This window comes from Oncorhynchus gorbuscha, linkage group LG07 (assembly GCF_021184085.1).
Source record: "Oncorhynchus gorbuscha isolate QuinsamMale2020 ecotype Even-year linkage group LG07, OgorEven_v1.0, whole genome shotgun sequence".
Lineage (NCBI taxonomy): Eukaryota > Metazoa > Chordata > Actinopteri > Salmoniformes > Salmonidae > Oncorhynchus > Oncorhynchus gorbuscha.
The window spans coordinates 15,196,566-15,223,214 of NC_060179.1; the positions used below are offsets into that span (position 1 = coordinate 15,196,566).

At 46.0% G+C, this 26,649-nt stretch overlaps 2 protein-coding genes across 2 annotated transcripts; one reads left to right on the top strand and one right to left on the bottom strand.

Annotated features, from left to right (window-relative positions):
• The first annotated feature begins 845 nt into the window (after positions 1–845).
• On the top strand, positions 846–9,698 carry LOC124039116 (lipase member H-like). The gene is made up of 11 exons (XM_046355000.1): positions 846–1,054; positions 6,280–6,385; positions 6,650–6,932; positions 7,191–7,299; positions 7,384–7,485; positions 7,576–7,665; positions 7,732–7,899; positions 8,045–8,134; positions 9,099–9,207; positions 9,293–9,466; positions 9,548–9,698. The coding sequence occupies exons 1-11, from the start codon at positions 1,003–1,005 to the stop codon at positions 9,630–9,632; spliced, it is 1,368 nt and encodes a 455-aa protein (XP_046210956.1). The 5' UTR covers positions 846–1,002; the 3' UTR covers positions 9,633–9,698.
• Positions 9,699–14,589: 4,891 nt separating this feature from the next.
• Positions 14,590–25,724, bottom strand: LOC124040479. Its single transcript, XM_046357700.1, has 12 exons — positions 25,574–25,724; positions 24,638–24,686; positions 23,858–24,493; positions 22,845–23,325; positions 21,718–22,457; positions 17,566–17,735; positions 17,283–17,394; positions 17,111–17,177; positions 16,873–17,006; positions 16,562–16,664; positions 15,953–16,076; positions 14,590–15,506 (listed from the first exon to the last, which is right to left on the bottom strand). Exons 2-12 carry the CDS (start codon positions 24,676–24,678, stop codon positions 15,496–15,498), a joined length of 2,619 nt encoding a protein of 872 aa, XP_046213656.1. The 5' UTR covers positions 24,679–24,686; positions 25,574–25,724; the 3' UTR covers positions 14,590–15,495.
• Positions 25,725–26,649: the final 925 nt, after the last annotated feature.

The window sequence follows — 26,649 nt, forward strand, 5'->3', positions numbered from 1 at the left end:
GCAAAAGATTGGATGTGAAAAGATCTGATGTGATTGGTCAAAAGACCAATTAGTGTAAAAAAGATCACAATTGGGCTTCCTGTCTGAAGTGAGGTGTGTAGCTCAATGGTGTGTAGCTCAGTGGTGTGTAGCTCAGTGGTGTGTAGCTCAGTGGTGTGTAGCTCAGTGGTGTGTAGCTCAGTGGTGTGTAGCTCAGTGGTGTGTAGCTCAGTGGTGTGTAGCTCAGTGGTGTGTAGCTCAGTGGTGTGTAGCTCAGTTGGGGTGTATAGGTCAGTTGGGGTGTAGGTCAGTGGTATGTAGCTCAGTTGGGGTGTATAGGTCAGTTGGGGTGTAGGTCAGTGGGGTGTGTAGATCTGTGGTGTGTAGCTCAGTGGTGTGTAGCTCAGTGGTGTGTAGCTCAGTGGTGTGTAGCTCAGTGGTGTGTAGCTCAGTTGGGGTGTATAGGTCAGTTGGGGTGTAGGTCAGTGGGGTGTGTAGGTCAGTTGGGGTGTGGTTATCTGTGGTGTATAGGTCAGTTGGGGTGTATAGGTCAGTTGGGGTGTATAGGTCAGTGGGGTGTGTAGGTCAGTTGGGGTGTGTAGATCTGTGGGGTGTTCAGTGTAGGTCATTGAGGTGTGAACATCTGTGGTGTGTTCAGTGTAGGTCAGTGGTGTGTTCAGTGTTGGCAGTGTGTGTTTCACTGGGTAACCCAGAGACCAACCCACCTAGTCATCTCAACGACTACATCTCACTCACTCTATCTCTCTCTTTCTGCTCTTGTCACTGTCAGTGAGCTCTTGTCTGCTCTCTCTCTCTCTCTCTCTCTCTCTCTCTCTCTCTCTCTCTCTCTCTCTCTCTCCCTCTCTCTCTCTCTCTCTCCCTTCCTTCCTCCCTCTCTCTCTCTCTCCCGCCTCAATCTCTGTTTTACTACGAGCTCCCAGTCTTTCCTCTCTCAGACAAGGCTCGCTCTAGTATTGTCCGGTCTTCTCTCCCTCCTTCTTTCCCTCTGTCTTTGGTTGTAGGATGTTACTCTGGCGACTCTTTGGTCTGATAGGCTTCCTAACGCTTTGCAAAGGTAAGACTCCTTTTTCTGTAACCTCAGTGGTGTGTGTATGTTGAACTAGCTGTGTGAGGTCTCCTCTCTATCCCCCTAATCCAGGTCTAACCCAGATCTAACCCAGGTCTAACCCAGGACACACTCTTAGAAAAAAGGGTTCCAAAATGGTTCTTCAGCTATCCCCATAGGATACCCCTTTTTGGTTTCAGGTAGAACCCCTTTTTGGTTCCATGTAGATCACTTTTGGGTTCAATGTAGAACTCTCTCTGGAAAGGCTTCTACATGAAACTCAAAAAGGGTTCTACTTGGAATGAAAAAGGGTTCTTCAAAGGGTTCTCCAAAGGGGACAGCCAAATAACCCTTTTTGGTTCTAGATAGCACCTTTATTTCCCTAAGAGTTCAGTTTACAGAGAGAGAGATAAAGAGAGTGATATTTGTTGTTTTCTGTCTCATATCTGTTAGCAGACATGTCATTCTAAACTCCCTCCAGAACAGACATGTCTCTACACTCCCTACAGAACAGACATGTCTCTACACTCCCTACAGAACAGACATGTCTCTACACTCCCTACAGAACATACATGTCTCTAAACTCCCTACAGAACAGACATGTCTCTACACTCCCTACAGAACAGACATGTATCTACACTCCCTCCAGAACAGACATGTCTCTACACTCCCTACAGAACAGACATGTCTCTACACTCCCTACAGAACAGACATGTCTCTAAACTCCCTACAGAACAGACATGTCTCTACACTCCCTACAGAACAGACATGTCTCTACACTCCCTACAGAACAGGCATGTCTCTATACTCCCTACAGAACAGACATGTCTCTACACTCCCTACAGAACAGACATGTCTCTACACTCCCTACAGAACAGACATGTCTCTACACTCCCTACAGAACAGACATGTCTCTACACTCCCTCCAGAACAGACATGTCTCTACACTCCCTCCAGAACAGACATGTCTCTACACTCCCTACAGAACAGATTCAAATAACTGCCATTTTTGTTCCTCCTCTTCCCCAAAAATCCCTAAGTGGAGGAATTAGAGTGTGTGTGTGTGTGTGTGTGTGTGTGTGTGTGTGTGTGTGTGTGTGTGTGTGTGTGTGTGTGTGTGTGTGTGTGTGTGTGTGTGTGTGTGTGTGTGTGTGTGTGTGTGTGTGTGTGTGTGTGTGTGTGTGTGTGTGTGTGTGTGTGCACGCCCCCACCGACAGAGAGAGGGGCCAGAGGTAAAAGAACAGCCTGGAACTTCCCTATCTGCTCCAGTTCTGTCTTTGAGAGCAGAGAGGGTGATTGTGGAGAATGAGATGTGGGGCCACAGACCCCTGCTCCACCCCTCTGTGTGACAGACACCCATTATCACTAATTACATCTTGCATAGAGGAGGAGGCAGGAGGAATCTGTGACGGGATGAGATGCTTTTTTTAATAGCAATATGATCCGATTGAGAGCTGCAGTAGAGGATCTCAGAGCATGGATCAATGCTAAAGTCACGAGACATGAAGCTGAATGCTAGCCTACATGCTAACACCAGTGGTGCATAGTACTTAAGTAAAAATACTTTAAGGCCAGGCACCACAGGCCAAAATTGGGATTTTGCTTCCATCTGTCCATTTTCAGATTTTGGGATATTTTGCAACTATAATGTTCATAAAATGTACAAATAAATCGGCAATAATACATATAAATACTTTTATATAATTTTATCCCAACCCCGTCAAATCCAGCTACCATAAATGTCGTTCTTGATAGCATGTTTCATGTAGAACTTCAACTGCTATTTTTAAAACTCTCCATGTTGAATCGTATATCATTCAAACGCTTGTTTTCCGGAGCATATCGTTAGCTAGTCCATACATGGCTACATCCTTTGTAGACATTGTGCTTCATGCTGAAAAATGTGTCATTTCCTGACATCCAATTGGTTACTGGCATTTAAAGGCCCTTTCCGGCAACCTGATTGGTTAAAATGCCCCATGTGCCACTTCCTTGTTTTAGAATATCTCCTGCGAAGAATCAAAGTAAAGAGAGACAAAATGATAAAATCTCGAAGAATATACCTACAGTATGTGAATAACAATAGTCGATCTCAGATAGCCAATGCGAGAAAAGCAGTGAATGATCTGCCCATCAAGGCAGTACAGGTAGAGGAGGAATAGGAGGTATCCCGCAGCTGTGCGTTGAGACGCAAATTAGATGAGATGAAGAAAACAACTAGCAGCGATCAACCAGAAAGCAGCCAGCCAACAGTGGCTTTTATTCCACGTCTCAAATAAACTAACTTGTACATGATTTGATTTGCCCTAAGTGTCTAAACACTGGACTGAAAATCACCATAGACTTCACCAACCAGTGATTCTGTAATTCAAATCAAATCAAAGTTTATTTGTCACGAGCGCCGAATACAACAGGTTTACAGTGAAATGCTTACTTACAGCCTCTAACCAATAGTGCGAAAAAAGGTGTGTGTGTGTGTGTGTGTGTGGGTAAGTAAAGAAATAAAACAACAGTAAAAAGGCATTTGAAAATAACAGTAGCAAGGATATATACAGACACGGGTTAGTCAGGCTTATTGAGGTAGTATGTACATGTAGGTATGGTTTAAGTGACTATGCATATACGATGAACAGAGAGTAGCAGTAGCGTAAAAAGAGGGGTTGGCGGGTGACGAGACACAATGCAGATAGCCCGGTTAGCCAATGTGCGGGAGCACTGGTTGGTCGGCCCAATTGAGGTAGTATGTATAGTTAAAGTATGTATAGTTAGCAGCAGCGTAAAAGAGGGGTTGGTTGGGGGGGGCACACAATGCAAATAGTCCGGGTAGCCATTTGATGACCTGTTCAGGAGTCTTATGGCATGGGGGTAAAAAACTGTTGAGAAGCCTTTTTGTCCTACACTTGGCACTCCGGTACCGCTTGCCATGCGGTAGTAGAGAGAACAGTCTATGACTGGAGTGGCTGGGGTCTTTGACAATTTGTAGGGCCTTCCTCTGACACCGCCTGGTGTAGAGTTCCTGGATGGTAGGCAGCTTTGCCCCAGGGATGTACTGGGCCGTACGCACTACCCTCTGTAGTGCCTTGCGGTCGGAGGCCGAGCAAATGAGAATGAGAATGGGGGCGTACTCGACCCCCCTTTTCCTGTAGTCCACAATCATCTCCATAGTCTTGGTGACATTGAGGGGTAGGTTGTTATTCTGGCACCACCCGGTCAGGTCTCTGACCTGCTCCCTATAGGCTGTCTCGTCGTTGTCGGTGATCAGGCCTACCACCATTGTGTAGTCTGTAAACTTAATGATGGTGTTGGAGTCGTGCCTGGCCATGCAGTAGTGGGTGAACAGGGAGTACAGGAGGGGACTGAGCACGCACCCCTGGGGAGCTCCAGTGTTGCGGATCAGCGTGGCAGATGTGTTCCTATCTGCCCTCACCACCTGGGGAAATTCAACATTTTCTTCAAATATATTTGTTTCAATTTTGGGGGGGGTTGTGGTTGAGGGCGGTGCAATTGCCGCACCATCCGGTGATACAGGCCGACAGGATGTTGTCATGACGCTAGCCCTTTCAGTGAATTGGCTAGCAGAGATGTGAACAACCCCCTCTTCTGTTGGGAGGGGGGGCAGTTTTACAACTTAACCCCCACGTCATAGATTCTGTAAAGAGACTCTCCCTGTCCATGCAGTATGGAGAGTTTCACAGTAGAACAAAGGAACTTCTACTACATCACAGAATTTGAGAGTGTGTAAACGGTCAGTGGAGAAGCCAGCCACGACCCGGTCCGTTTTGTTTTATGTTTGTGACTTCAAGAAGGACAGAAAACACACAACTATATCTCTGAATGGGTACATTTCTCAATGATGGTGTTTGAATGTCTGTCTGATGGAGAGTTAATCCGAGTCGCTCTCTCTCTTTCTGTTTCCCTGAAGATCAAAGTCTTTTGAGGTTAGAATGGATACTTTAGAGTACCATTCAGAAATGTTCTCATAGAATAGATGTTTCGGCGGTTGTCGGTATTCGTATCCCAGGTTTACATCATTTCTAGCTGCAGACTAGTAATTAGTATCTAAGATTTGCTCTTCCTCTGTAGGGATCGATAGTCTCAGAGTTGAACCATTTCCATTTCCAGCCGTGTAGCCAATGCTCCATGTGGTATGGTTTTCTAATCTTGGTACTCAAACCTGTGCCACTTCAGCATACACCGAGGTATGTGTGCTCTAAACTATTCGCAATCACAGCTCACGCTGTGAGTTTGCTCAGTCTTAAGAGGATTTCCTCAGGAAGTGTTTTTATTCGTAACAATGGGAAAGGGCTGTTCAACGACACCAGATCATGTCTGCGCTCACGGGGGCAGGCCAATGACTTAGTTCAACTTTAAAGGGAATACAATTCTCTCACATTAAAGGGTTAACATCACATTCCATCATTTCACATAGTTTCATCTTTACTCATTCATTTTATACAAGAATTAGATGCAAACACCATAACTGAGAAATGTACACATTCAGAGACATAGTTATGTGTGTTTCCTGTCCTTCGTGAGGTCACCAAATGAAACACACTCAACATAACTGTCCCTTAAGTGTCCACGAACTCTTCCCAAATTCTCACAAATGGACATATAGTTTCATTTTCACATTTTGGGGATTTAGGAGTTTGGCCATGTGAAATTCTTTGTTCACTCTGTGGTCTCTCTCTGCATGGCCAAGGGAAGAGAGTCTCCACCAGGAATTTACAACCTGAGATAACAGAACCTGGGTGTAGGAGAGAGTGAGAAGCCACGATCTATACCCAGAAAGGACCAGGTCATGACAATGCTCTCGATTGTGCATCTGTAAAAGTTTAGTGTTTTTGATGACAAGCCACATTCCTTCAGCCTACTGAGGTTGAAGAGGTTGGAGTATTCACCAGCTGCCTGATCATGTTTAAATGCAAAATGAAAGAAGTTGGGGTTCACAGTAAGAGCAGAGAATGACCTGACCCTGACCTAGGGCTAGCAGCGTATCAATGAACACACACACACACAGCAGAGGAGGCTGAGCACAGGAGGAGAGCACAGGCTCATAGTAATGGCTGGGATGGAATAAATGGAACGGTATCAAACACATCAAACATAGAAATCACGTTTGACTCCTTTCCATGAATTCCATTCTAGCCATTACAATGAGCCTGTCCTCCTATCGCTCCTCCAACCAGCCTCCTCTGACACACACACACCCCTCCTCCCCCTTCTCTCCCCAGGCCAGGATAGTGGTGTAGGTGCACTGTGTGATGACTTTACAGACCTGGACTTCCATGAGAGCTTCCTCGGGACCACCCTGAACATTAAGCTGCTGCTCTACACCAAGTAGGTTAGAAAGAGTGTGTGTGTGTGTGTGTGTGTGTGTGTGTGTGTGTGTGTGTGTGTGTGTGTGTGTGTGTGTGTGTGTGTGTGTGTGTGTGTGTGTGTGTGTGTGTGTGTGTGTGTGTGTGTGTGTGTGTGTGTGTGTGTGTGTGTGTGTGTGTGTGTGTGTGTGTGTGTGTGTGTGTGTGTGTGTGTGTGTGTGTAAGCTGTTGGATAAAAAGTAATGACATTTTCTGAATAAAGTCTTCTCCTTTCTCCCTCCTTCAGGTATAACCTACGCTGCGGCAGAGAGTTGAACCACCACCAGCTGTCCTCCCAGCCACTCTTCAACCTCTCCCTGCCCACGGCTTTCGTCATCCACGGCTACCGGCCCACCAGGCCCCCTCCGTTCTGGGTGGACCACGTCGTCCAGCTGCTGTCTGAGCAGGAGGACATGAACATCCTGGTAGTGGACTGGAACAGAGGAGCTGCTAACCTCAACTACTTCACTGCTGTGACCAACACACGACAGGCTGCCAACAACCTCACCGGCTTCATACTCAACATGCAGGTGTGTGGCTTGAGGGACGGGGGGATGGTGGGGGTGGGGGGGGATTGTGGAGTGTTGCTTATTTGCTGATAATCTTCAGTTGTTCTATGAGTCTTTGGTCAATGTTGCTTAATGTTCTGTGTGTGTGTGTGTGTGTGTGTGTGTGTGTGTGTGTGTGTGTGTGTGTGTGTGTGTGTGTGTGTGTGTGTGTGTGTGTGTGTGTGTGTGTGTGTGTGTGTGTGTGTGTGTGTGTGTGTGTGTGTGTGTGTGTGTGTGTAGGCAGAGGGAGCGCCTCTGAGTTCGGTCCACCTGATTGGGTCGAGTCTGGGAGCTCACCTGGCTGGGTTCGTAGGAGCAAACCTGAAGGGCAAGATTGGCCGCATCACAGGTAGGATAAGAGAGTCTGTGCCCTTTGAAGCTATTATTTGATTAATTCATTAATTAGATCATTAATTGATTCATTGTTGTCCAGGTCTGGACCCAGCAGGGCCCATGTTCACTGGAGCGACACCTGAGGAGAGACTTGACCCTTCAGACGCCATGTTTGTAGATGTACTACACACTGACATCAACTGTAAGTACTGACATGCTGTGAGTGTGCGTGTGTGTGTGTGGCGAGGGAGTCTCTTGATGTGTATTTTTGTCTTCCTATTTGTTCATGCAGCGTTTGGTCTCAGAGGTCAACATGGTCATATTGACTATTACGCCAACGGAGGATCTGACCAGCCAGGCTGCCCCAAGACCATCTTCTCAGGTGAGTCTAACACACACACACACATGTAATAACACTGTAATAACTCACCGCTTCTGTCTTTTGTAGGGAGGTCATATTTCATGTGTGACCACCAGCGCTCTGTGTTCCTGTACCTGTGTGCTCTCAACCGAACCTGCAGTCTCACAGCCTACCCCTGCTCCTCCTACAGCGACTTCCTGGATGGCCAGTGCCTGCAGTGTGAGGCTTTTAAGCCCGCACCCTGCCCTATGCTAGGTGAGGACCGCCTTCCCACTGGTCAACCTAGAATCTCACTGAATCCGTAAACAAGGAAAGAGATGCTTGTCAACAAATCATTGATCAAGTGGTTTTGGTTGCCATACCAACAGTCCTAAAGTTGTATCCATGGTTACCGCCTCAGGTTATGACGTCAGCAGGTGGAGGGATATTCTGCTGCGATTGGGTCAGACCAAGGTATACTTCACCACCACTGCCACGTTGCCCTATAAAAGTAAGTTCAACACCCCTGACTATCTATTAGTGATTAACATACACTACATTACCAAAAGTGTGTGGACAACTGCTTGTTGAATATCTCATTCCAAAATCATGGGCATTAACATAGTTGGTTTCCCCTTTACTGCTATAATAATGAAAAACCCAGGCCATTATTCCTCCTCCACCAAACTTTACAGTTGGCACTATGCATTCGGGCAGGTAGCATTCTCCTGGCATTGGCCAAACCCAGATTCGTCCATCGGACTGCCAGATGGTGAACGTGATTCATCATTCCAGAGAATGTGTTTCCATTGCTCCAGAGTCCCAATGGCGGCGAGCTTTACACCACTCCGTCCAACGCTTGGCCTTGCGCATGGTGATCTTAGGCTTGTGTGCGACTGCTCGGCCATGGAAACCCATTTCATGAATCTCCTGACGAACAGTTATTGTGCTGACGTTGCTTCCAGAGGCAGTTTGGAACTTGGTAGTGAGTGTTGCAGTCGAGGACAGATGATTTTTACACACTATGCGCATCCCTTTCTGTGAGCTTGTTGGGTCTACCACTTCACGACTGAGCCGTTGTTGCTCCTAGACGTTTCCACTTCACAATAAAATCACCTACAGTTGACTAGGGCAGCTCTAGCAGGGCAGAAATTTGATGAACTGACTTGTTGGAAAGGTGGCATCCTATGACGGTATCACGTTGAAAGTCACTGAGCTCTTCAGTAAGGTCATTCTACTGCCAATGTTTGTCAATAGAGATTGATCGCATGGCTGTTTGCTAGATGTTATACACCTGTCAGCAGCGGGTGTGGCTGAAATAGCAGAATCCACTAATTTGAAGGGGTGTCCACTTACTTTTGCATATATAGTGAACATACTGCTTCTGAAGCAATGAGTTCTTAAAGATTGTGTGTGACACGATGTGCATGTGTGTGTATATATAACACAGTATGTGTGTGTGTGTATATATATAGAGGTCAGCTACATGGTGGACATGGTGACATGGAACCGGTACCCTCGCTGGGGAGTCCTCATCCTCAGACTCCACAGGGGCAGGAACTTCACTGAGGCACGCATTGACCAGTCAGTCTCGCACGCTTACACGCACACACACATTTGTTGCAGTAAGACCTCTATCTATCCCTCTCACCCCCTCTCTCCTCCAAAGTAAGCTGTTCAGGTTTGAGCAGTACACCTCCACCCGTCTGTTGGTCCAGTTTGATGAGGACCTTCAGCCCATCCAGAAGATATCCCTCAGCATTGCTACCAGAAACGTGATAGGCCCTCGCTACAAAATCCGGCTAATCCGCATCCGCCTCGCCCCCCTGGAGCAACCCGACAGGTGAGACCACCACACACCTGAGTTACACACTTTTCCCCCTCTTTTCTGCATTCTCCATATACTCCCTCCTCCTCCCTCCAGGCCACTAATGTGTCGCTATGACATCATCATGGAGGAGAATATTGAGGTGGCGTTCCGCCCTCTGCCCTGCGACCCTCGCCTCTGAGCCACCACCAGAGGGCCTCCCCAGCCACACACCCAGATGAACCACAAGGGGCAAACAGTTGACATCGTCCCCCCACCACCACTCTGCTTCTGCCGTTGTATAGTCTAGCCAAGCTGCAGGATCACATGCTTTGGCATAGACGGTGAAGACTAGGTGGAGCCGACACCGTGTTTCTTGCAGCTCTCCAGTTCTATGACATCTGATTACAGTGTGGATTAGGGGTCTTCTTGGTTGGAGAACACAACAGAACACTGGTGGACCATACAGAGATAACTGAAGAGCTGAATAATGATGTTGCTAATCGGGGGGGTTGTTGGGAGTTTTCCCTCTCTCTTTCTCTGCTCTCTATTTCTGTGCCATAATGAAGGTTGATGGTGTTGCTATTACAATTCTGTATTTTAATGCAGTCAGAGGGCATTCATAACCTGCTATAACCAGTCATATGATGTTGTAACTCTTCATTGTAGCTCCTGGTTTGTGTCAGTGTCTTGTCCATGTGTATTGCAGCGCTGACTTAACTGGGCAGCTAAAAGAACAACTTGAAACAATGAAGTTGTATTAAAAGTGGAAATGTTTTTATAAATGATATTTGGAACAGTGGTGTAATCTTATTTTTGTAAAGACTTTGTGTTTCTACCTACATTGTTTGAAATAAATACACCATGTGTTTCACTGTGATCTGACTGGATTTTCTTCCACATCGCCTCTGCTCTTGTGGGGTTAAAGGTTAAGGCCTCTGTTTGTTACTGTGGGGTTAAAGGTTAAGGCCTGCCTCTGCTGCTAAGCACTATCCACCTGTACAGCTGGGTATCCTCATGACCAGTCAGCTCTGTTTAGTCCATCAGGGAATTATTCCATGGTTCCGCCGACTCTAGAAAAGTCTGACCTTTGACCTATCTGTCTGGCAGGGGCATTAACTCTGTTCCTTGAATAGTCCTGGCCAGCCCGGTTTACCTAAAGCAGGCCTGGGTGGAAGTAGGCAAGATTGACCTGTTAAATATCTGCAAGGATCACTTCTGTACCTGACAGGTGTGTACAGGTGAGAGATGTGGACAATCCTGCCTATTAATACACAGGTAATGACTAAACAGGCTCCCCTCTAAACAGGCTCCCCTCTAAACAGGCTCCCCTCTAAACAGGCTCCACTCATGTAACATGCATTACTACCAAGCTAAAGAGCTACTAACACTACCTAACATCAACACACTTGCCAACTTGGTATGAGAAGTAATCTCTTTTATTTGATATTTACAGTAATGACATCAATAGATTAGGCCTTTCCTCGTGTGGAGTGTATCAAACCTAGACAGATCAGAAAGAATAACATGGTCTGGCAACACAGGGTACAGTAGAGACAGGTCAACAGCATCAACTATGGTACACTGGTCAAACAAACCATCAACATAAACAAATACGATCGCAGATAAATGAATTAGGTGGCTCCTCACGAACAGGATGCTCGCATTATGAAGTCACTTCCCCTAAATTAAAGCTGCAATATGTAACGTTTTGGGCAACGGACCAAATTCACATAGAAATGTGTTAATAGATCTGTCATTCTCATTGAAAGCAAGTCTAAGAAGCGATATATACAGTTGAAGTAAGAAGTTTACATACACTTAGGTTGGAGTAATTAAAACTCGTTTTTCAACCACCAAATTTCTTGTTAACAAACTATAGTTTTGGCAAGTCGGTTAGGACATCTACTTTGTGCATGACAAGTAATTTTTCCAACAATTGTTTACAGATTATTTCACGTATATTTCACTGTTTCACAATTCCAGTGGGTCAGACATTTACATACACTAAGTTGACTGTGTCTTTAAACAGCTTGGAATATTCCTGAAAATTGTCATGGCTTTAGAAGCTTCTGATCGGCTAATTGACATCATTTGAGTCAATTGGAGGTGTACCTGTGGATGTATTTCAAGGCCTACCATCAAACTCAATGCCTCTTTGCTTGACATCATGGGAAAACAAAAGAAATCAACCAAGACCTCAGAAAACAAATGTAGACCTCCACAAGTCTGACTCATCGTTGGAAGAATTTCCAAACGCCTGAAGGTACCATGTTCATTTGTACAAACAATAGTATGCAAGTATAAACACCATGGGACCACGCAGCCGCCACACCGCTCAGGAAGTAGATGCGTTCTGTCTCCTAGAGATGAACATACTTTTGTGCGAAAAGTGCAAATCAATCCCAGAACAACAGCAAAGGACCTTGTGAAGATACTGGAAGAAACAGGTACAAAAGTATCTATATCCACAGTAAAACGAGTCCTATATCGACATAACCTGAATGGCCGCTCAGCAAGGAAGAAGCCACTGCTCCAAAACCGCCATAAAAAAAGCCAGACTACGGTTCGCAACTGCCCATGGGGACAAAGATCGTACTTTTGGGAGAAATGTCCTCTGGTCTGATGAAACAAAAACAGAACTGTTTGGCCATAATGACCATTGTTATGTTTGGAGGAAAAAGGGGGAGGCTTGCGAGCTACAGGGGGGACTGGTGCACTTCACAAAATAGATGGATGGCATCATGAGAAAGGAGAATTATGTGGATATATTGAAGCAACATCTCAAGACATCAGTCAGGAAGTTAAAGCTTGGTCGCAAATGGGTCTTCCAAATGGACAATGACCCCAAGCATACTTCCAAAGTTGTGGCAAAATGGCTTATGGACAACAATGTCAAGGTATTGAAGTGGCCATCACAAAGCCCTTACCTCAATCCTATAGAAAATGTGTGGGCAGAACTGAAAAAGCCTGTGCGAGCAAGGAGGCCTAAAAGCTGACTCAGTTAAACCAGCTCTGTCAGGAGGAATGGGACAAAATTCACCCAACTTATTGTGGAAAGCTTGTGGAAGGCTACCCGAAACGTTTGACCCAAGTTAAACAATTGAAAGGCAATGCTACCAAATACTAATTGAGTGTATGTAAACTTCGGACCCACTGGGAATGTGATGAAAGAAATAAAAGCTTAAATAAATCACTCTACTATTATTCTGACATTTCACATTCTTAAAATAAAGTGGTGATCCTAACTGACCTAAGAGAGGTCATTTTTATTCGGATTAAATGTCAGGAATTGTGAAAAACTGACATTAAATGTATTTGTCTAAGGTGTATGCAAACTTCCGACTTAAAATGTATGTTCTATGTGCAGTATTTCTATGCTTCCCGTTCTTACGTTTCATTTTTGCATCTTTTACTTTCGGCTTTATACACACGCTTCAAACTACTGAAAATACAATATTTTTGGTTATGTAAAAGTTATTTCACTGCATGCTCTTCATGTTTTTGATTTAACCAAACTAGAACATCTGGTGTATTGAATTTAGGCAATTATGGAACTGATCAATTAGCTCAGTTGGCAGGGCCGGTGTCCAATTGAAATATTGAAAAACGGAGCATTTATTTGACCGAGAAAATGTGTCGACAAAGACTCATCGATCTCAGTTAAAGCATCGTCGGGAGCAAAACAGCGCCCCCCGTCTCCATATGTGTAGACCATGTATCTGATGCTGTCTGGACCAAGAGTATGGCATGTCATAATATTTCTGTCAGATACATATAGAGGGCCATGTTTCGCTCGATCAGATGCTTTCTCCGGTGATATAGTTTCAGTAGAGGAAGAGGCGAGGCAAAGCAAGAGGGCTCACTCTCGCCAGAATATGTCCAGCACAAATCCAACGCGTTTCTATGGGAATAATATGCAGACCTAAGCTTGTCGCCTGCCTTCACGCCTTTGGGTCAAAGACTCCCATTGTTAGGGCAGAAAAATTAGCATCTCGTCATTACATACAGATCTCTGGTTTCAGCTTCTTGTGAATTGGAAAATAAAGTAGAAGAGTGCACATCGCACAGCTAGGATGCTGGACTGCATCCTAAAATAAAGTAGAAGAGTGCACATCGCACAGCTAGGATGCTGGACTGCATCCTAAAATAAACTATTATTCCTGTCCAAATAAAAACATTCAAAATACTTCACCAGGGACATCACTTATTCACAGACGATCATTCGCTTATTGTATTTTTTAAAAAAAAGCTGTGGATTGTTTCAAATCACAAGTGTGTATGCCTATGCCTATTTGGGATGCCCACAATTTAGGCACACGGGAATATGTCTACTTGATTGAGTTGCGTGGCCAGTGAAAAGCCTCTAAAATATGTGTGAAGTTAATGTGTTTTGAGTATCATTTAAAATGTTGCATCAACATGGGGAGGGGTTGTGTAGATCTCTCCAGAATACATGCATATGTAGGAACATGGGGAGGGGTTGTGTAGATCTCTCCAGAATACATGCATATGTAGGAACATGGGGAGGGGTTGTGTAGATCTCTCCAGAATACATGCATATGTAGGAACATGGGGAGGGGTTGTGTAGATCTCTCCAGAATACATGCATATGTAGGAACATGGGGAGGGGTTGTGTAGATCTCTCCAGAATACATGCATATGTAGGAACATGGGGAGGGATTGTGTAGATCTCTCCAGAATACATGCATATGTAGGAACATGCTCATCTGGCAATGTTGGATTACCGATTGTCTTAACTCTCCACGTCCACCACCAATAAACAGTTTCTCAGTCATTTTTTCTTTGCCTCGCACAAGCCAACGAAGTCTGTTTTTTTAACATCCATTGCGAATGATAGTTCCTAAGTATTAGAACAATCTTTCCAACACTCCCGGCCTCAATAATCACCAAGCCTCGGTGTGAAAGAGCAAAATATCATGATCTGATGACCCCATATTGCAAGTGGAAATGTTATTTTAAAAAACAGCAGTCTGTCTAGAGCTCACTGGGTGGGAAACTCTGAGGGCCCAGAATAGGCTAGTTGATACAATGTTGCAGTTCACTAACAATAGTTCAAGTCAAGACAGATAGAAAGGGAGGCAGACAGGTAGAGAAGAGAGATGATTGTGATTGAAAGAAGCAGAATTTTCATCAGGTTATTTTCTACTGTTTTTATTTGTCAGCTTTACTTATTTGAGATTAAGGTTACAGGCCTACTGCTGCATTGGCCTATAGGCTGTCTCTGAGTTCTATGAGCTCATTTCTTTAGCTGCCAATGGATCACAGTGTATCAATGTGTTCATATGGCAGAGGCTGCTGCTCTCACCTCAGTTCAATTTTAACTTTGACATTTTTATCATTTTATTTCAGATTTTTATGATTAACCACGTGACAATGACTGAGAAAATAAAATATTGAAATGAAACTGTTGCACAAAAATGTGCATATAAAACAATTACCATAACTGGCACTAAGAACGGTAGAAATGCTAGGGTAAATTGGAAACATCCACAAACTTGAAACTCACCAGCTGCCTATGGTCTTTACTATTACAATTTGAACATGCAAGAGGATGCACACATAAGGTGGTCCCGGGAAAAAACATGCCACGCCTATGGATATCAAAGGCCGGTCCAACTGAATAGTTCTGCCGCCGGCCCTGTCAGTTGGTCAGGTGTGGTGCCTAGACAGAACAAAATCCTGCAGTACCAGCGGGACTCCAGGAGCACGGTTACCTACCCCTGCTCTACACTATACTTGCTCGTTTTGTAACAAACTGAAATTAGGCAAACATTTTGCAACCAGGAAATGGTGGAACGATTTATGCATAGTGCATCTTTAAATATCAGTTGGCCATCTTACTTCCCCACCACATTACTCTCTCTGTCAGGAGAGCAGCTACATTGCATGGGCATTACATTGACAGCGTGGTACAGAATGTCAGTTGGTCAGGTGGTCGTGGTTCAGGCTGTGGTCAGTCTGCAGCAATGTGATCTATAATATATACAGCCTATCAACAGTTAACCACTGACTCCATTTGGATTGCTCCAAGCTTCCATTCATCAGTTGGCACCTGTGAGACAGAGACAGAGAGAGAGACAGAGAGAGAGACAGAGAGAGACAGAGACAGAGAGAGACAGAGAGAGGTCTTGTGAATATAGGTGTTAGGTTAAGAAGTAGGGCAGCTAGGGTTGTAATGGTCCTATTAGTGTGCAAGATGATTGTCTAGAGGAAAGGAGAGGACTTGATTGGCTCAGGGTTAGACATAAATGAGATCTAGGGAACAGATAGACTGACTGACTAATGTACGTAACCAGACAGGAAGGTAAACAGAAGCCAGTCATAGGAATTACACTGTCAATCAACCAACCAATCAGCGAATGACTGAGGTCACTGAACATGGCTGGGAAGTTGTGGTTCTCTGAACAGGTCTGTGAATGACAACACACTGTACTTTTTAACTTCTGTTTCCTGGTTTACATTGACTGTAGATACTTATGTTTTGGGGTACTAACTGACCGTTAATATTGTGGTTCTGTTGTCTCGTTGATCCAGGCAGGTTGCAAGGGCTATTAGGAGGCCAGTTGTTCCTTTGCTGGTCTCCCATGTCTTGTCTAATCATGCCACCTCTCCTCTGACCCCCTAGAGAGAGAGAGAGAGAGAGAGAGAGAAAGTGAGAGAGCAAGAGAGAAACATCCAATATATATTTAAAGATAGATAAAAATAATATCAATTTTATTCACTTCCCTACCAAATGTAAACAGACACACGCACACCCTCACACAGTTCTCACACACCCTCACAGTTCGCACACCCTCACACAGTTCTCACACACCCTCACACAGTTCTCACACACCCTCACAGTTCTCACACACCCTCACACAGTTCTCACACCCTCACACAGTTCTCATACACCCTCACACAGTTCTCATACACCCTCACACAGTTCTCATACACCCTCACACAGTTCTCACACAGTTCTCACACACCCTCACACAGTTCTCATACACCCTCACACAGTTCTCACACACCCTCACACAGTTCTCATACACCCTCACACAGTTCTCATACACCCTCACACAGTTCTCACACCCTCACACAGTTCTCACACCCTCACACAGTTCTCACCATTTCTCCAGGCCACCTCCTCCCTCTCCGTGGTGGGCCTGACCAGCCTGAAAAGCCCTCCTGTTCCTCGTCTTCCTCTCTACCATACCCCCCCTGATGGTCACTGAGACAGAGTGTGTGAGAGGGAGAGATGGTGTAAAAATGCACCCTTCCTCCACTTCTTAAGGTAATCACTGATCTGACAGATTGGTTGAACACAAGGATCCGTAGATCAGTGATGATTCCTTCCTCTCTTTCAGTGATGAAAGAGAGGAAGGAATCATTGTAATATTCAAAAGAAGCCCCATCATGTCTTCACTGTGTTGTAGTACCTCCCGGCAGCCAGGGGGTGCTGTGAGAGCCTGCCTCCAGGTATGGTGACCTTCACTCCCTCCAGCCTCTCCTGTCTCCTCCTCTCCAGGTCATGTCTCAGGTCTCCGGGATCTCTCACTGCCTGCTGCTGCCTCTGATCACACAACACATCAATAATACATCACTCAATCAACCAATACATTCAGGAACCAATCAGTCATTGACATATCAATCATAAACCTCTACACATTATTGTACCTGCATGCGGCCAACTTTAGAGAAGACAGGTTCCATATCAGGTTCTGACATACTCATGTTGAACAGCCTGGACGAGAGGAATACAAATATATTGTTTGTAAACAGCACATTAAAGGCTTAAACAAAAGCTCTAAAATATTCAAATTACCATGGTAACCAGGTGTTCATGTACCTGTTCAGAGTTGGTCCTTCTTCCTCCTGCTCCTCCTCCTCAGGCAGACCTCCATCTTGGGGGCCAGAGAAACGCTCGTTCAGTGTCACACCATCATCTCTAAAGTAATGCTCTGGAGAAAATCAGAGAAAGAAAGAGTAAGAGATTGATTGTCTTGAAGGCTGTGATAAGTATCTATAGATTCTGTCTGAGATGGGCACATTAGTGTCAATGAGCGGTGTGTGCGTGTACACAAGTGGCTGTGCGTGGGCATATTCAGGTTGTATTTGTTTCGTTTCCTAACCTTTGACCTGGTGCACCAGGGTGATGATCTCCTGGGCGAAAGTCCCAGAGTGCATTGCGGATTCCCGGTACGTCCCAGAATGCTCTAGCATGGGCAGGAAGTCTAGGCGCTGGCGGCCCACGTTGACCAGATCCAGCGACAGCTGTCGGTCTGAGGAGTAGCACAGCTGGCTGGAGGAACGGAGGAGGGATGAGGAACAGAGGAGGGATGAGGAACGGAGGAGGGATGAGCAATGGAGGAGGGATGAGCAACGGAGGAGGGATGAGGAACGGAGGAGGGATGAGCAATGGAGGAGGGATGAGGAACGGAGGAGGGATGAGCAATGGAGGAGGGATGAGCAATGGAGGAGAGGAAGGAAGCGGTAGAGTCATTACAATCTGAGATCAGGCCTGAATACAAGGGTTTAACTATGAAATTATAGTACTAGTAGCTTCTAACATAGTTTAATGTGGTAGCCAGCTGATGGGAAATTTGTGGAAAGGGTTTGATTTAAGTAAAGACTGTAGTTTGGGGGTGGAACTAAGTCATTTGTTCTGAACAACAAAATGTATGCATGCATGAATAAGTCATTTTGCATAAAAGCATCTGATAAATGGTATATATATATTCTGAATTCAATAATACTGTTGAGGGGAGTTAAGTGGTTCTCTAGTGGATCTCTTATGTAAATCAAATATAAGTAAACATTGTGTACTGAACAACCTTACCTTGACCGAGGCATCTGTAAACACACTACACTTACCTTCACATTTTAAAGCTTTAGGAAAAATGACTGATTAAGTACATCATCAAGAGCTGTTGGTTTGGACATGTTTGCAAAAATGCACTTAAAGTCCAAATAAGGTCAAATTGTTTAAAATGAGTTTGAAACGCAACAGGAAGAGAGTGAGACATTACTCGTCTCCAGGAAGAGAGTGAGACATTACTCGCCTCCAGGAAGAGAGTGAGACATTACTCGTCTCCATGGATGTAGTTGTGAAACGCTGAACGCCAGTCGAGATAACGGGTGGGGTAACGCTAATGCTAACAAAGTGTATGTGGTGTAAAAGGTGCATCAACGCTCTTGATGAAATAAAATAAAAAAAGGTGTGAACAGTGATTATCCTCCACTACATCCCTGCCCACTTCCTGTGCCAGTGTATCACTGGCATGGGTCAAAGGTGAAAATACATGCTTCTTTAAATGTTTCGCTGTCTGCATTTGTCGATCGACAGTGTAGTTCTTGTCCTTGGTTGGTGAAATGTTGATGGTGAAATGTTGACAGTGTACATGCTTGTCCTTCAACAGTCCAGAGTGGACAACATAGTTCTTGTCCTTGATTGGCCCAAGGTAGACAGTATGTTCTCTTGCAGGTGTGGTTTTCGTGAGCAAGTTGTGCCTAGATGAAGTGTAGACTGACAGAACCCATCTGTACAGGAATGTTTCTGTGATGTCCTTTTTCAGAGCAATACTCAAGTGTTTTCATGAGGATTCATCCATGCTGAACTATTGGCTGATACGTCGACTGTGTTTGAGGTTTCAATTCCTCTTCTTCCCAAAGTGTTCATTCTGGGGCCTTTTAACGAGGCCGAGTCCAGATTCACTGTCAGGAATACCTTAGTCCTCACCGAGTTGGGTTTCCCCTTGCTGTTGTAATGCTTTGACAGAGCTGTTTTCCTGGTGCAAAATGGAGTTCATCAATAGTCATATGGTTCTGAGAGCCTCCTGGAGAAGAGACACTATTAGTGGGATTGAGTTTGAGCATTATTACTCCCTGATTGGTCCATGAGTATCAGTGTCAATATGGGTGGAAAAGACAGCTGAACGTTAGCTTGAAGAAGTCAAACCGAAAGCTTTATTGTGTTGAGTCTAAAAGTATTTTTCACTCTTTCCAATGTGGAAGTTCATCTCCACATATTAATCATCCACTGCTTTTCTGACTGGACATCATCCTGGTCATCTCCAGACCTTCACATTGCCTTCTTGATTGGATTCTCCCTGGTCTGTTGACGTCCCTCTGACTTAAGCCATAGCATCCGGTCTTTACTTGTAGTCATCCAGTGTTGTCCTTTGTTCTGGTACAGCTCAAAGTGAGTTATACTAAGAACCTGTAGCCTTCGGTTGCTTTAAGGACAACATCATTGCCTTGAGTTGTTGTTCAGACAGTCAGGTCTGCTCAGTGCTGCACTTTATAGTCCATTTCTTTGAGTGAACCTGTTTGTAGAAAGGTATGCAAAGCCACTCCAAACCCAGTTTGGTCGTAAGACTCGTGCAGAACAGATCCCAGGTTTCTGAAAATATGTGGTGAGTGTTGAGAGAATTTGGGTCCAAGTTTGCCACAGAAGCGTAGGTGTTGTGAGACCGTGGCAGAATCTTCTTTAGGCCTTGAGACTCTTTAGCATCATGGGTTTAGACATGAAGAACAACCAGGAACATGCTAATGTGAGGCCTTGAGACTCTTTAGCATCATGGGTTTAGACATGAAGAACAACCAGGAACATGCTAATGTGAGGCCTTGAGACTCTTTAGCATCATGGGTTTAGACATGAAGAACAACCAGGAACATGCTAATGTGAGGCCTTGAGACTCTTTAGCATCATGGGTTTAGACATGAAGAACCAGGAACATGCTAATGTGAGGCCTTGAGACTCTTTAGCATCATGGGTTTAGACATGAAGAACAACCAGGAACATGCTAATGTGAGGCCTTGACGGTGGTCAAGACGCCGACTGAAGTCGTTCATGTCTTTGGCAAGTTTCAGTGGGAATGAGTCCACCTCAGATTAAACACATTGGATGAAGACTTAAAATTATTCTGCTTGCTTGACAGATAAGTATGAAAATCCTCTAGAAGTCTGCAGAATAATATAGGCAATGATGGAAAGAACATGTTGACTTACCTTTGGACATTGGTCTGAATAAAATACAAAAGTTTGAGCTAGTTTAAGCTATTTGAAAGTCCTATGACTAGAGCTGGTGTTTTGGCATATGTATCCTCTCAGGCTGAGTGGGGTAAGGGTGAAGGGTCATTGCCTGGCTCAGAACAACACTGCTTCCTAAATAAGTCCTTTCACAAGTCTTTCTCTGATTAGCTGATCAAGAGCTGATAATTCCAGGTGTTTCTCAAGACATTGAAAAAAACATGGTGGTTTCAAACAGATGTTCCTGAAGTGCAGTTCAGGACATATTCCAGCCCAAATCATCTTCAGTCAACCGAAGACCAAGGCACCTGGCAGTGGCTCAGTGACTGACATTTATCAGGCTCATCAACTCCATATTAGAATGTATTGGGTATCATGTATACAGGAAATCCTCCTATATACCAACAAGACTCTTCTGCAGTTGTTTGGTGCTCAGTTTGGTTTAGTACCAAGACTTTTCCCCTTGTCTTCATGGGTTCTGCTTTTCCTCCAAGCCTCGGGTCACTCAGCTGTAGTGAGTGGCAGAACTGTGCCTCCTCCACTCCTCTCCATCCACTCTTTACTTTCCAGAGCTCCTTCAGCACGTTCCACCATGCAGGCTGCTAGCTCTTCATTCATTTCATCTGTGAAGGATGAGCTGCAAACACACTGCTGGCATCTGGTTGGTCTCTTGGTTGTCAGGGATGCTTTCGCTGTGGGAAGCTGCAAACACTCCCTTTGTGAGTTGCCACATTCTGTTGGGTTGTTCATTGGATGAGAGAGATTTCTGAAGAACTGATGAGCCAAACCTCTGCCGTGAGCCATTAGGTTATTCATATGGTTGATAGTCTTCTACTGTGGCATCTCTGTTCTCTAGAATGTTGCAAAGCTGGTCTGAGATGTTCTGCCCCTTGATGAACAATAAAAGTTATTTGGGAGATCCCGACTTGCCTCCTCTATGAATTGATTCCACCTTTCTAATCATGAGAATGTGAAGGACAATGCTGTAAAATGGCCACTACTAAAAAGAGGCGTTTGGCGATTCGCCATGTTCATCACTGCAATGCCCCACATCAGGAAGGATTAGTTTGATGTATATAAATTGCGTCCCATCACAAATTCTCAGCTTGTAGAATAAAAAAAATTGGTTAGAAGAAAACTTCCTCCTCTGGCTGTCAATGATCTCAGGTCTTCCTGCAGTTGACAGTGAGAGTTGAAAAGAAGCATGAACTTTCACCCTTGACCCCTAAACGTTGCTGTCGGAAACACCTTACCTGTTCTGGCCCACAGGCCGGTTCATGTCCACCTTGATGGTGAGCGTCTCCTTCTCGCCGGCGCCCATGTGAGGCATTCCCATATCGTTCTGCTGTTGGTTCCAGTTGGGGTTGAGATCACTATGCTGAGGTTTCCTAGGATCCATCCTGCCCTGTGCTGGCGGACGGCCTCCTCGCGGCCCTGGTCCCCGGTCCTTCTCGCAGCGGGGCTCCTTGTCGCTCACCTCTGCCCAACCGGGCACCTCCTCTCTGGGCTCCATGTCCCAGTTGCCTCCCCTGGGTTGGTACCCCTGGTGCTCCGGAGGGGACTGCTGGGGGATGGCATCCCGGGGTCGGTACCCCTGCATTCCCTGAATTAGAGGCCGGGGCTGGTTCATGGAGGGCCCCATCTGTCTCTTGCCACCCTGGGCTGGGGCCCCCCTCTCCCCTCGGAATGCACTGTTTCTGGCCCTGGGCTCTGTGGGACTACCTCTATCTTGGAAGCCCATGGGGCTGGCTCTCCCATGACGATCAGGGCTTCTCCTGGACTCATGTACAGGCCCTCTCCTCTCCTCGTGGACAGGGCCTCTCCTCGCCTCGTGGACAGGGCCTCTCCTCGCCTCGTGGACAGGGCCTCTCCTCGCCTCGTGGACAGGGCCTCTCCTCTCCTCGTGGACAGGGCCTCTCCTCTCCTCGTGGACAGGGCCTCTCCTCTCCTCATGGACAGGACCTCTCCTCTCCTCATGGACAGGGCCTCTCCTCTCCTCATGGACAGGGCCTCTCCTCTCCTCATGGACAGGACCTCTCCTCTCCTCATGGACAGGGCCTCTCCTCTCCTCATGGACAGGGCCTCTCCTCTCCTCATGGACAGGGCCTCTCCTCTCCTCATGGACAGGGCCTCTCCTCTCCTCATGGACAGGGCCTCTCCTCTCCTCATGGACAGGACCTCTCCTCTTCTCATGGACAGGACCTCTCCTCTCCTCATGGACAGGACCTCTCCTCTCCTCGTGGACAGGACCTCTCCTCTCCTCATGGACAGGGCCTCTCCTCTCCTCATGGACAGGGCCTCTCCTCTCCTCATGGACAGGGCCTCTCCTCTCCTCATGGACAGGGCCTCTCCTCTCCTCATGGACAGGGCCTCTCCTCGCCTCGTGGACAGGGCCTCTCCTCTCCTCATGGACAGGGCCTCTCCTCTCCTCATGGACAGGGCCTCTCCTCTCCTCATGGACAGGACCTCTCCTCTCCTCATGGACAGGACCTCTCCTCTCCTCATGGACAGGGCCTCTCCTCTCCTCATGGTCAAGCCGACCCCTGGCCTCTTCTTTGGTATTGGACCTGCTACCCGACTTCCTGAACCGCTCCTCAGTGGCTCTGGCCCGGTGATGACGGTGACTGAATCGGTCGTGGCTTGGGCTCTGGTCGGGGCCACGGCCCCTCTGGTTGTCGTAGAGTTCTGGCCCTCTGCTGTTTATAATACCATGGTCATGCTCCACGATGAGGGTTCCAGGCCCCCGGCCATCGTGGCTCCCTGAGGGGCCCCTGCGCCCCCGTGGCCCTCCTCCTCCGTACCCTTCCCGGGGCCTCTCCAACGAGGGGCGGCGCACCCTAAACTCTGTCTCCTTCCCGTACCTGTGTCGACATAAAGAGCAGGTGACATGGTTCAGCACTGACCGAGGACATACGATCACGCTGACTATACCTAACAAATATACAGCTTTTGTAATAGCTAGCTTTCAATTTATTTAGGAAAACACGTAGCAAATTCTATTCATATTTGGGCTAATAGATAGTACCTTACATATCGGTTAATGACAACAGTCATTCATGCAAGCTGATTAGCAATAAACAAAGCCATATGACATCACAGGTGCACAAAGCCTCTAGATTACAGCGGGTAACAATAGTAAAGTATTCAACTATATCACAGTGTACGTCATGGCAAGCACCTGGTTACAAGGATCACAGAGACAAGAGCATGTCATCTATGTTAAGCCATGCAATTCAATCTACTACTACTACTCCATGGTTTCATGATTACACAGGGGACACAGTAACAGGGTGAAGTTTGCGCTTAGAAAAAACAGGAAGCTGGGTTCTCCTCTTCAATCTTCTTCTCTCGCTTTTGGCCATAAAATTCCAACGCAACACTGCTCAAATTTACCCAGGATGCACCGCTTCATCAGCTTCCCTCCGGTTCCGGTCAGAGATGGTGCTCTTCTCTCTATGCATGTCATCTCTGCTTCGGTCTCCATAGGGACCTGGAAAATCTCCACCCCTCCTCTCCCCCCCCTTCCCCCCACCCTGAACCCTCTCCCTGGGGCTGCGGTCCCTGGACCTTCCCTGGCTCTGGTCTTCTCTTCTCCAGCCTGCAGAGGACACTATCTGGTGGTGGTCAGGACTGTAGTGAGGGTGCTGCGGGGCCAGTGATGGCAGCTTCTCTCTGGGTAGCCTCTGAGGAGAGTGGGGCAGCCCTTCGCTCCCGCTTCCTTTTCCCCTGCCACCCCCTCTGCCATCATGGGGGGAGAGTCTTCTGTGCTCGGCGTAGCCCAGCTCGTGAGGTGCCGTTGGGATTCTGCGATGGTGGAATTCCTCTGGGGGGAGGTGGTGGTCAAGCCTGTGGAGGCCTGGGGAAACAGGTCTTATGTGGCCCTCTGGGCCATCTGGGTGGATCTCGTCCATGAAGCGAACCCACTGATCCTCCCCAGGTAGCCTGCCCAGGTCAGCCAGCACCTGCTGGGGGTTGAAGTCTGGGTCGTCCCAGGGGAACCGCCGACCATCCTGCCTGCGCGGACTAACTCTGCAGTAACACACAAAAAGTATAAAACATTTTAATTGTAAAGCACCTTTCATACAGCGTGCTGAGATGAGACAACATTCTAAAGTAATCTTACTGACCCACACACTGAACTAGCATGTCAAATGAAGTGTGGAAGATATTTACCTGTGAGAATAGTGGGGCGATCGTGACCGTGGCCTCAACATTCTCTTTACTTTGAGAGATCAGTGGACAGAGAGAAAGAGTATGCATGGGTAAAATACCACAATACACAGTTCCCTTGCTGTGACGCCATACAATAAGCATCAATAAGATTTATTTTTATATTTATGTCGTCTACACATTTTCACATGTGCAGCCAAATGCTTGTTTCTAGCTCCAACAGCGCAGTATACCTAACAATGCAAAACAATACACACAAATCCCCAAAACGTAAAGAAATAAAAATATATCAGAACAAACCATGTCTGTCCTGAATATATAGCAATATACATTTCAGATTATTCAGCAAAATGCTAGGACTGTAACCAGCATTACTATGTCGTTTAACTTGGAAACTAAAGGGATTGACATGTACAGTAGTAGAAAAACATTGAGAACTAATCGTTGTGTATGCTAGCTAGGCCATGCTAAAACCACCAGTCAGGAAGAACTGGGCTTGGGACTATGATCAGCTCAAACGAATAAATATTTAACTAGTTACTACCAAAAAATACCAGCTAAAGTAGCTAAGTCTAATAAATAGCGGTGATTTACACCAGATTAACCGCCATATCTTAACATTTGTGTGTTTAATTGTCGTTGCTAGCCGACACTTCAACTCCACGATTTACGATGTGAATTGAGGGGCGACTGGCCGTTTATCAGCGTGAATTTTGACTCGTTTTTATCGTCGCCTAACTGGAGCTCACGGGTCACATAATATTAACACGGTCGTGTGGTATTATTTGGGTGTGGGAATCAGTCGTTTTTAATAAAAACTTAATTTAATGTGACGTCGGAGCTCCAGTCCGCCCACAATAGTCGCTGCTGCACCACATCGTGTATCGGTGAGTTTAATCGCCTATGTCGTAGCCAGCTATCTAGCTGCATGGCACTTACCCCAGCGCACGTTCCTAACAAAACTAGAGGATACGTAAACCAAAACACCAGTCTCGCACACACGATTTTATTACACAACTACTAGCTAGTAAGTAATGACGATCAAATATATCTCATATGAAGGACGTTCGTATTGTCTGCATTCAGGAAGTTGTACCGTTGACCGTCTTTGCCTTTGACCCGGAAACACACACAATAAGGATAGCGCCACTGTTAGGACGTTTGAGTCACAGACGAAGGGGTTTAGTTATATGATCTTTGCTTGAGTTGTTTCCTTTGAACCAGATGTGTCCCCTACAATTCATTTTTTAATCAAAACTCACTGTAGAATACAAACGTTTTTTTCTTCTCACAAGACTGAGGATATAAAACACGAAGAACAGCTGCTCTTTCCATGACCAGGTGAAAGCTATTATCCATAGCTTATTGATGTAATTTATTAAATCCACTTAATTCAGTGTAGATAAGGGAAAAAAGGTCAAAGAAAATGTATAAGCCTTGAGACAATTGAGACATGGATTGTGTATGAATGCCATTCAGAGGGTGAATGGGCAAGACAAACTATGTGCCTTTGAACGGGGTATGGTAGTAGGTGCTAGGTGCACCGGTTTATCAAGAACTGCAAAGCTGCTGGGTTTTTCATACTCAACAGTTTCCTGTGTGTCAAGAATGGCCCACCACCCAAAGGACATCCAGCCAACTCGTTCTGGTCATGCTGCTGCTCCAGTTTCAACTGTTCTGCCTGCGGCTATGGGAACACTGACCTGTTCACTGGAAGTGCTACATTGTCCCGGGCCTGCTGTTTTCAACTCTCTCTCTCTACCGCACCTGCTGTTTCTAACTCAATGATTGGCTATGAAAAGCCAACTGACATTTACTCCTGAGGTGCTGACCTGTTGCACCCTCGACAACCACTGTGATTATTTTTATTTGAGCTTGCTGGTCTTCTATGAACATTTGAACATCTTGGCCATGTTCTGTTATAATCTCCACCTGACACAGCCAGAAGAGGACTGGCCACCTCTCAGAGCCTGGTTCCTCTCTAGATTTCTTCCTAGGTCCCAGTCTTTCTAGGG

What these genes read in the sequence shown, in the direction of transcription:
- LOC124040479 (XM_046357700.1), bottom strand. Translation starts at nt 24,678, where the DNA reads ATGTTGAGGCCACGGTCACGATCGCCCCACTATTCTCACAG. An exon ending in GAAGGACCAACTCTGAACAG is followed by an intron (nt 17,178 to 17,282) that starts GTACATGAACAC and finishes CCTCTCGTCCAG; the next exon opens with GCTGTTCAACATGAGTATGT. An exon ending in CTAAAGTTGGCCGCATGCAG is followed by an intron (nt 17,007 to 17,110) that starts GTACAATAATGT and finishes TTGTGTGATCAG; the next exon opens with AGGCAGCAGCAGGCAGTGAG.
- LOC124039116 (XM_046355000.1), top strand. Translation starts at nt 1,003, where the DNA reads ATGTTACTCTGGCGACTCTTTGGTCTGATAGGCTTCCTAACGCTTTGC. An exon ending in AAGCTGCTGCTCTACACCAA is followed by an intron (nt 6,386 to 6,649) that starts GTAGGTTAGAAA and finishes TCCCTCCTTCAG; the next exon opens with GTATAACCTACGCTGCGGCA. An exon ending in CCCCTGGAGCAACCCGACAG is followed by an intron (nt 9,467 to 9,547) that starts GTGAGACCACCA and finishes TCCTCCCTCCAG; the next exon opens with GCCACTAATGTGTCGCTATG.